The sequence below is a fragment of the Coloeus monedula genome, assembly GCF_965178545.1.
Source record: "Coloeus monedula genome assembly, chromosome: 34".
Lineage (NCBI taxonomy): Eukaryota > Metazoa > Chordata > Aves > Passeriformes > Corvidae > Coloeus > Coloeus monedula.
In genome coordinates, this window is record NC_138814.1 from 1,557,606 (window position 1) to 1,568,796 (window position 11,191).

Genomic DNA, 11,191 nt, shown 5'->3' on the forward strand with positions numbered 1-11,191 from the left:
TGTGGGGCTGGACATGGATCGGCCCCCACAGGGATGGGAGCAGGAGTGGGAAAAGCTCCTGCAGGACAACCAAGGCTCCAGCCTGGGGGAGAGGGGCTGGAAATCTGGGAAAGGTCCCTTCCAACTCGGGGTATTCCATGATTTTATCACCCGGGTTGCATTTGCCAATCCCATGCCAGGAGGAACTCAGGGAATCAAAGCAAGATGTCCAAGGAGCTCTGTCCTGCCCAGGGAAGGGACTGGGACAGGAGGTGGGAAGAGGGCCTGGGAAGCTGGGAAAGGCCCTGGATGAGCCCAGGTGTGTCCAGGTGGGAGCTGGCTGGGATTGGGAATGGCAGCAGGAGCAGGACAGGGATTGTCCCACTGTGCCCCACCTGGAATTCTGGGCTCCGTTCTGGGATCTCCAGGTCCAGCATGGACCCGGAGGGGCTCGAGCCTATCCAGAGCTGGGAGCAGAGCTGGGGATTCTTCGCCTCCAGGGAATTCTGAGGATCTGTTCTGGAGTTGCCGGCTTCTTCCTCCACCTGGCACCAGAACTTTCCAGGAGGCCAACAGGAGTCAGGGAATCCACGTGCGGAGTTTCAGGGCACAGTGGATGCTTGGGAGCAGAATTGGGAAGTGAAGGAGCTTTTTAAGGAATTCTGCCTCCATTTGTCCCCTACCGGAGGTTATCCACATCTGCCTGGGCTTGGATTTAGTCTGGGAATCACAACTCAACTGCCGGAATTTCATTACAAACAGCTGCTCCTGCCCTTTTCCTGATTTCCCTCAAAGGGGCTGAAACACCTTGGAGGATTTCCCCATAAATGCAGAGAAACCAACGGCTCTGGTTTGATTCCCTCTTCCCGTTGTGTGTCTGTGCTTGGCAGGAGCCTGGTGAGATTTTCCCTGGATATTTGGGTTATTGATGTCTTCCTGAGCTGCAGAACGATGGGATCCAGATTCCGGCCGGCAGTGACTCTTCCCATCCTTGTTTTCCTGCAGATCATTCCCGGGGTCACAGGTAATCCCTGGTTCTGTCCCAATCCCAATTTTATTTAGGAAGGGAATTCATTCCCAGCCTAAATCTGTTTGTTCTCCCAGCTCGTTTTCCTGCCATTCCCACATCCCAGTTTCCCACAGGAAGTGCTGATGGGAACTTTGATAAGCACCAACTCCCAAGGCCGTTCAAGGTCCCTTCCAACCCAACCCATTCCAGGGCTGGATGATCCCAGCATGGGCAATTTTCCCATCTCTCTCTCCTCGCAGGCCAGTACAGCATAATTCCTCCTGACAGCCCCGTCCTTGGAGTCGTCGGGAATGGAGCCGTCCTGCCCTGCCAGTTACAAGGCAGAATAATCCCCGAGAAACTTTCCATCCAGTGGATCTTCTCTGGGAGCTCCACAGAAAGTGCCGTGGCCACTTTTGATGGGAAAAATCCTCAAAATCCAATTCTGGAGTTCGAGGGCTATCGGGGCAGGACGGAGTTTTTCCCATCGGAATTCCAGCGGGGAAATCTGTCCCTTCTCCTGAAGAATGTCCGTCCCTCAGACCAAGGGAAATACACCTGCAGCGTCTTCCTAGAGAACTGGTACGACCAGGTCATGGTGGACCTGGATGTGGCAGGTGGGTGCCAGGGAAGCAATTCCTGCTTTTTCCCATGAAGTCAGAGGCATCCCCGGGAATTTCCCCGGGATATTTGGGTTATGGATTTCTTACCAAGCTGTGGAACAACGCGGGTCCACATTCCGACTGTTCCCATCCTTGTTTTCCTAGAGGTGATTCGTTGAGTCTCAGGTAAATCTGGGGTCTGTCCTGGCCACAATTTGGCTCAGGAAGTTCAGTTTTGGATTCCAGGATTCAGGAAAGACAGGGATCGACTGGAGAGGGTGCGCAAGGATGAGGAGGGGTCTGGATGAGGAGAGACTGGGGGAGCTGGGCCTGGTAACCTGGAGAAGGGAAGGTTGGGTGGGGATCCCATCAATCCATACGGATATCCCATCAATCCATACAGATATCCCATCAATCCACACAGATATCCCATCAATCCATAGAAATATCAATCCATAGAGATATCCCATCAATCCATACAGATATCCCATCAATCCATAGAAATATCAATCCATAGAGATATCCCATCAATCCATAGAAGTATCCTATCAATCCATAGAAATATCAATCCATACAGATATCCCATCAATCCATACAAGTATCCCATCAATCCATACGGATATCCCATCAATCCATACAAGTATCCCATCAATCCATACAAATATCCCATCAATCCATACACATATCCCATCAATCCATCGAAATATCAATCCATAGAAATATCTCACCAATCCATACAAGTATCTAATCAATCCATACGGATATCCCATCGATCCATAGAAATATCCCATCAATCCATACAGATATCTCATGGATCCGTACAAATATCCCATCAATCTGTATAAATATCCCACTAATCCATACAGGTATCCAATCAATCCATAAAAATATCCTATCAGTCCATGCAAATATCTCCGAGGGGAAGAATTTCTGTCCAGGAAGGGAAAGAGCTGGAAAATTCTGTCCCATTTTCCACCCAGTATCCCAATTGTCACCTGCTCGTGGTGTCATCCCACTTTATCGCAGCAACAAATTTCCCATCAGGGCGATCCTACCTGAGCTAAATTCCAGCATTTTGTGGAGAGAACAAAGTCATTCCAAAGGTGTCTTTGGATTGATGGGAAAGTTACACAAATGGAACAGGAAATGGTGTCAAAATCCCTGATTTTAATGGTTTCACCCCAATTGGCAGCTGAGCCCCTCCCGGCCCCTCCCTCCCCTTCCCTTGAGGGAGCAGGGAGGAATTCCAAGGAAGATTCCTGAGTTGGGATAAGAACAGTTTAATAACTGAAGTCAACCCAAATCAAAACAGGAAAAACTGGGAGGGGAAAGAAAATGACACAAAGAGAGAGAAAGAAAAGCCATGAAAAACAATGGATGGTTGGCATCATTCCCAAATCTGAGGCAGCTCCTCAGAGAAATTAACTCCATCCCAGCTGGAACCAGGATGGAGAGGAAGAGCCATTTCCCAGCAATTTAATGGGAATTAGAGTTAGAAATCGGATTAATTTGCACATTATCATGGAGAAATCCATGGACACTTCCTGCCATGAGCCAGAGAATCCCGGGATGGGTTGGGTGGGAAGGACCTTTGGCTCCTCCTGTTCCATCCCCTTCCATGGGCAGAGGCACTTCCCATTATTCCAGGATGTTCCAAGCCCTGTCCAAGCTGGCCTTGGACACTTCCAGAGATGGGGCAGCCACAGCTCCTCTGGGAATTCCATTCCAGCCCCTCTCCGCCCTCCCAGTAAAGAATTTCTTCCCAATATCCCGTCTGCTGAGGGAATTCCTTGTGTGCCCTTTGTTGGAGCTGGATTTTTCCTGTTGTGCAGCTCAGGGTGCCGAGCCCTCGGTTTTCCTGGATGGACACGCTGGGAACGGCATCAGCCTCTCCTGCAGATCCCAGGGATGGTTCCCAGCGCCCTCCGTGGTTTGGCTGGACAGCCAAGGCCAGACGCGGCCGGAGGAAGTGACCACTCGGAGCACTCCGGGCCCTTCTTCCGGCATCTTTGATGTCGTGAGTTCCATGAGGCTGGAGCCGGGATCGGACCGGGAAGTGTCCTGCAGGGTGGTCAATGAGGTGCTCAACGCCATGCGGGAATCCCGAGTCCGGATTGCAGGCGAGTGACCCCTGAGGGATCAGCCGGGATCGGGTGGTGGCTGCTGTCCCTTGTGTCTCCATTGACCACGGAACGATCCTGGGCCTCGGGATCAGCCGGGATCGGGCGGTGGCTGCTGTCCATTGCCCTTGGAGAGATCCCAGAGCCCCAATCCCAGGCCGGTGACCTGTGGGAAGATGAATAATGTGGGAAGAAATCCCTCGTTGTGTCCTGGCGCATCCGAGATCCATTTTAGCTTGGAGAGGGAAGGACTGGGACATTCCAGTGGGAGAACACAGATCCTGCAGTGACCTGGACACGAGGAGGGAGGGAGGGATTGGAACATTCCCATGGACATTCCCAGGACCCTGCAGTGACCTGGAGATCCCTGTTTTCCCTCATCTCACAATTCCATTTCTGTTCTCCAGATTCCTTCTTCCCTTCCACATCCCCCTGGATGATCTCTTCCCTCATCTTTTTATGTGTGGATTTGGGAATTCTCGGGGCCGCGGTTTATAAAATGAAACGTGAGTATTCCCACTTCTAATTCACCACAAGCCCAAATCCAAATGAAATCCTTAAATTAAAAATAAATGTATTTAAAATAGATGTCACTTAATTCTATTTATATTTATATATTTCTTTTATTTTAATGTTTTAAATTTGATTTTTAAATATGTAGTTTAATTTTTTCCTATTTTAAATATTTTATTTCACTTCTAATTATTAATTTTAACAATAGTTATTATGTTTTTATTATCTTTATTAGTTTTATTATTATTTATTATTGTAAAAAGTATTATTATTATTGATGACCTTAAAAGAAACATTTCCATATCAGATTCAGAAATGTGGGATTGAGAGGGAGATGGACAAATTTAATTGGATGGAGAATTAAATTCAGGATTCAGGACACCGGGATGATGGGATATTTACAGAATATTAATGAAGTTCCTGGGATTGTGGATTTTGAATGCATTTTTCATTATAAAATGAGAGAATTTGGAATCATATTTGAAAGATGGTTTTTGTTAAACAATAATGGGGATTGTTTGTTTTTCCAGGCAGTTTTATGGAAACCAGGAAAGCAGGTGAGGAGGGAAAAACGCCATAAAACCCCTAAATAGAAACGGAAATGAGATATTTAATATGAGACAATAAATATGTGAGAGAGAGAAGAACTATATTATACGTATAGTAAATATATTGCAATATATTTCTATTATTATATCGATTTATGATATATAAATGTAGATATTAACTATTTCATAATACAATTCTAAGATGTTATTATAATCTATTATATTAAATAATACCATTATAATACGCTGTTATTATGGTTATTATTATATTATTATATTATAACAACTATATATATTATGCTTTTTATATATATTATATTATAATATAACAATTACATATATTATAGATATTATTTTATATATAATTATAATAATATATAATATAGAATAAGTTTCTATATAGTATATATAATATAATATATATTATAATATATTATTATAATTATATTATTATATATCAATTTGTTTCAGAACTAATACAATTATTTTATACAATGTGCAAATATAGAGCAAAATAATATTATTAAAAGCATATCTGGATTTATATATATTTATTATAGAAGCCTATTTTATATGAAATGGAAATTTATAAAATATAATAGAAATAGATAATGTATCATATATAAAATATATAAAAATAATATATAAAAATGGAGTGCGTATAAAATATCATTTGCAAAATATATTGAGATAAACTATATAGAAATATTTTATTCATATTTCACTAATAAATGTATAATACACAATATGAAGTAGGCCATAATAGAACTTCCAACACACAAATCGATTATATAAATATCTATTGCCTGAGATATGAATATCAATTATATAAAATAGAAACCCATGTCAAAGATGAAAATAAATAAAATATTCAAATATGTGAAATCAGTAGGAATACAGAAATGTTTGCCGTGATCAATAATTTACTCCTGGATCTCTCTGATTGCAGAGCGCTCGAGGAAGGAGCCGGGGACAGGTGAAGATTCCCGGGAATCAGAGATGATTCATCCCAGGGGTTCCGGCTGCTGGGATGGGAATCCCAGCGGGATTTGGGCGCCGTTGGTCGCAGCTTTGATTTGCTGAGCCCTCAACGGCGCCCGAATTCGGGCAGATCTCGCAGGGCCATTCATTCCAGCCGCCCTAAAGATAATGGACATCAAATAATTGAATAAAATATTGAAAGTGTTGGGACGCTCCAAGGGACGGGATGGCGGAATAGTAAAAATGATAAATTAATAGAATTAACAACGGCGTTATGATTGTAACACATCGTAGTTAAAATACCTAACATATTAACTTATTTCTAGATGATGTTCAATATATAATATATAACTAATGCTATCGATGATGCATTAATATGAATGTTAATATATAATTAATTAATAGATCGTGTATTTATTATATATCAATTACTTCATATAATTAATCTAGAATAGAATGCCATAGAGTAGACTATAATATAGTGTATTATAATGTATAATTATGTATTAATTTATATAAAATGAGCTATAATTACATAAAATATAAACGTACACAACTGTGTTCTATAATATGCTATATATTATAACATACAATTACCTTACAAAATTATTAAATATTGCATAAGTAAAATATTGAACATCAATACGTTAATTATTAGTATTTTATTAAGTTTCAACCTTCCAATGATTCCCCGGCCCATTTCTTGCTTAATTCACCCCAAAATTTTGGCTCTTCAGCCTCAATTCCCCACAAAATTGTGGGAACAGCACCGAGGCACTGCTGGGAGCTCAATGATTTCAACTGGAATTTATTCCCTCTTTAATTCATTCATGTTTATTTCCTCCTTAATGAATTATTTTCAATTTATTTCCTCGCTAATTATTGGAAGTCCCTAAATAACACAAGTCTGGGGCTCTTCCTGAGGGGCCTAAGGGATATTCCGAGATCCAGCTGCTGAGAACGGGATTTTTGGAAAGTGGATTTGGGAGGTGGAGGATTAATTTAATTTAATTTAATTTTATTTTATTTTATTTTATTTTATTTTATTTTATTTTATTAATTTTTATGTATGAATTTTCATTTAATTTATCTTTACTTACGAACTTTTATTAAATTAATCCTTATGTATGAATTTTCGTTTTATATTGATTTACTGATTTTTATTTGATTAGTTTTTAAAATGTTATTTAAGTTTATTGAAAAAAGAGGGACTAGAAAGTGGTCAAAACCACGTCATAATTGAAGTTTTTAACAGAAATTTATCAATTAATGTCTCAATTATTTCAGAAAAAGACCGTTTGAAGGCACAGCTGGGTAAGAACAATTCTCCTGCTCCTTTCATTCTTCCCGGGTGCTGTTTTGTCCCAAAAAGAGATGCGGATCGTTATATGAGGATAAAATCAAATGGATTTCTTTCCAATGGATTTCTTTTCTAATCGTTTGATTTTCCAATTGATTCATTTCCTATTTTCCGGTAAAACTCCTTGTCAGAGCTTTAATAATTGAGGACAAAGAAATACTTTAAATCCCCATCATTTTTTCACCTAAATTAAATTAAATTAAATTAATTTTGCTCTTAAATGAAATATAATTAATTTTACTCCTACGTTTTACTGAACTAGATTTAATTATTTTGTACTACGGAATTAGATTTAATTATTTTGTACTTCTAAGCTTTGGTCCTAAATTAAATTTGTTCAAGTATTTATTTAATTATTTATTTAATTATTTAACTTCACTCCTGAATTTTCATCCTGAACTAAATTTTTAAAAATTTTAATATTTTACTCCTGAATTGAGCCCCTCGGGAATTTACGGATTTTTCTCCCTTTTTCCTGGCATTTGTTGATGGACTCAGAGTCCTTGAGGAGCACAGCCGAAGCAGGTAAATCCATTTCTCCGATTTATGTAAATTATATTCAAATCAAATGCAATTAATATTAATGCCCTCACTATTAATTATCAAGCAGCTCCAAGAGCCGCTGAAAGGGCAGAAATTAAACTCCGGGGCTTTCCCACCCAACCCAATCCCAGCATTCGATCCCGGCATTGGCTTTGGGGAATTGAACCCCGCCCGTTCCTCACGGGAACAATTCCAAAGGGCGAAGCGCTGCCGGGATTGCTCAGGGCTGGAATTCCTGCGCGGGGGTCTCAGCTCTGCACCGGCCCCTCGAGGGCCCGCGGAGCTCAGGGAAGTTGTTGTTTTTCCACAGGAAAGCTGGAAAAAAATCAGAGACTCGGTAAGAGATTGTTTCGTGTCGGTGTCGTGTAATAGAACAATATAATATGATAACGATATTTTTCTATTATACTGCACTATATTATGTTATATTATATTACATTAAATGTATGTGATATAATATATTATAATATAATGCATTATAATATTATATATTGTTCTATTATATATTATATACAATAATATATTACATGTATTACCTTACACATAAGATGTAAAATAGATGTATATTATATATCATAGTAGTGAGGTGTTATATACCCCATACATTATATTTAATGTACTGCATATATATTATATAGTTACATATTCTATGTAATAGAATGTTGTTATTATATAATACTGTATTTTTTATTACTATATTTGGCTATATATTATTAGATCCCATCTATTATATGAGATATAATTATACAGAACCCCACAAATAAAAACCCGGATAATTTCATTGAAACCCACAAATATAAACCCCTTTAATTTTAATTAAACCCCACTAATTCTTTATGCTGAATTGGAATTCAAAAATTCAAATACCAACCCCTGGTGTGGCGGGATTTCCCGTGGATTGGGGTTGTCTGACCTGCAAAACTCCCAGTGAAGAAGTGCCAATAACTGGAATTTCTCTCCTTTCCAGAGCGACTCCGAGCCGAGTTGGGTAAGTGGGATAAAAATTCCATTTTATTGCCCCATTTCAGTCCAATCAATTCCTTTCATTCATTGCAATCATTGAAATCGCTGCCCAACAGATCCATGAAATTCCCCTTTCCGTTTCCTTCCCGCAGATTTCTGGGAAGCCCGGAGCCACGCGGGTGAGCAGGGAATGGCGGGACACAGGGAGCGGCTTCCCGCGGGGAAACGGGAGATTTGGGGGGGATCTGGGGAAGAGATCCCTGCCTGTGAGGGTGGGGATGGATTGGAATGGAATTGCCAGGGAAGCTGTGGATTCCCCATCCCTGGAAGCGCCCAAGGCCGCGTTGGGAGGGGATTGGAGCAGCCCGGAACAGTGGAAGGTGTCCCTGCCCATGGAATTGGATGGGATTGGATGGGATTTCAGCTCCTTCCAACCCAACCCATTCCATGAATGCAGAACCTCACCCACTGTGGGATTTGGGGATTCAGGAATTCAGGGACTGTGGGATTTGGGGATTCAGGGATTTGGGAATTCAACGATTCAGGGATTTGGGAATTCAGCGATTCAGGGATCCCGTGGCCCCTCAGTTCCTCATTGGCCACATCCCCTGCTCCAGGGAATGTTTAAATTCCTTGTTGAACCACCCCAGGTCCTCACCCACTCAGGGATTTAGGGGTTCTAGGCTTCAGGGATTCTGGGATTTGTGGACTCGGGAATTCAGGGATTGAGGAATTCTGTTCCCTCAGTTCCTCAGTGGCCGTTTCCTTGTTCTGGGAAATGTTAAAATTCTGTTTTGACCAACACCACGACCTCACCCAGTGTGGGACTCTGGGATTCTGGAGTTCAGGAATTCTGGGATTTGGGGATTTGGGGATTCAGGGATTGTGGGACCCAAGGTTTCAGGCATTTGGGGATTCCAGGCTTCTGGCATTCAGGGACTCAGGGATTCAGGGTTTCTGAGGCCAGCCCCTCGTTTCCTCAGTGACTGGATCTTCTGTCCCAGGAAATGTCAAAATTCCTTGTTCAGTCAGCCCAGGAGCTCACCCACTCCGGGATTCTGAGAGAATGGGATTTCGGGATTCTGGAAATCAGGAATTTGGGGATTCTGGGATTCAGGGACCCTGGGATTTGGAGATTCCAGGACTCAGGGATTCCGTGGCCCCTCAATTCCTCAATGGCCACATCCCCTGTTCCAGGGAGCGTTTGAATTCCTTGTTGAACCATCCCAGGACTTCACTGACTCTGGGATTCAGGGATTCGGGGATTTGTGGATTTTGGGATTCTGGGATTTGGGGTTTCTGGGATTTGGGGATTCAGGGATTCCTTGGCCCCTCGGTTCCTCAGTGGCCGCATCCCCTGCAGTCCCCGGGAATGTCCCAATCCCTCGCGGAAGCCGCCGGGAGCTCCCGGGGCCGCTCCGCTCATGGGATCCTTCCCGTTCCCCGCAGTTCCCGTGGCGCTGGATCCCAAGGCGCGGTCCCTGGATCTCGGGGATGCGCAGGATCCGCTCCTGGTGCCGGTGCTGGTGGCGAGGGACGCGCTGGGAGCCGGGAAGCGCTACTGGGAGGTGGAGCTGGGCCGGGAGCGGGACTGGGCGTTGGGAGTGCTGCGGGACGGACCGAGCCTTGCCGGGCCGCATTCCCGGGATTCCCGGGATTCCCGGGATTCCCGGCATTGCTGGGCTCTGCGCGCATCCCAGGGACAGCTTTTCTCCAGCGGCAGCGGCAGCCGCCTGCTCAGGGAGCAGAGCCGGGGTCTCTCCGCGCTCGGGGTGTTCCTGGACTTGGAGAAAGAGCGGCTGGAATTTTATGACGTGGAGCAGAGGGATCTGGTGGCGGGGATGTCGCTGGGGGCCGGGGAGGATCCCTCGGGAAAGTTCTTCCCGTTTGTGTCCCAAGGGGAAGAGGGGACGCTCCGGATCCGCCCGGTGCCGATGCCGGAGCCGCTTTAAATCCGGAGGGGATGAGGGAAGGGCTCCGTGGGAGGGAGGGAAGAGGCAAATGCTGGATGTCAGGGATGGAAAATTGAATCTGGGAAAAGTTGAGGCCGTGGAGGGGAAAAGAGATAGAAAGGAGAGGAGAGGAGAGGAGAGGAGAGGAGAGGAGAGGAGAGGAGAGGAGAGGAGAGGAGAGGAGAGGAGAGGAGAGGAGAGGAGAGGAGAGGAGAGGAGAGGAGAGGAGAGGAGAGGAGAGGAGAGGAGAGGAGAGGAGAGGAGAGGAGAGGAGAGGAGAGGAGAGGAGAGGAGAGGAGAGGAGAGGAGAGGAGAGGAGAGGAGAGGAGAGGAGAGGAGAGGAGAGGAGAGGAGAGGAGAGGAGAGGAGAGGAGAGGAGAGGAGAGGAGAGGAGAGGAGAGGAGAGGAGAGGAGAGGAGAGGAGAGGAGAGGAGAGGAGAGGAGAGGAGAGGAGAGGAGAGGAGAGGATTGGGCAGGTGGAATTCTCCTGGGGTTTTTGTTGTCTTTTTGTATTAAGAAATTAATTAAAAGTGTTTTGAAGGATTAAAAAATTGCTGTTCTGAGAACTTTTCTTTTAGACTTCATCTTGAAGAATTTGTGGCAGGAAAAGGAGTTAAAAGA

The 11,191-nt window shown here is 43.7% G+C and overlaps 1 protein-coding gene across 1 annotated transcript; it reads left to right on the forward strand.

Annotated features, from left to right (window-relative positions):
- Nucleotides 1–930: 930 nt before the first annotated feature.
- Nucleotides 931–10,570, forward strand: LOC309583981 (butyrophilin subfamily 3 member A2-like; the record flags this gene model as incomplete). The annotated part of the gene is made up of 6 exons (XM_082299870.1): nt 931–1,003; nt 1,249–1,605; nt 3,423–3,710; nt 8,623–8,643; nt 8,771–8,797; nt 10,068–10,570. 6 exons carry the CDS (start codon nt 931–933, stop codon nt 10,568–10,570), a joined length of 1,269 nt encoding a protein of 422 aa, XP_082155996.1.
- Between the last annotated feature and the right edge of the window lie 621 nt (nt 10,571–11,191).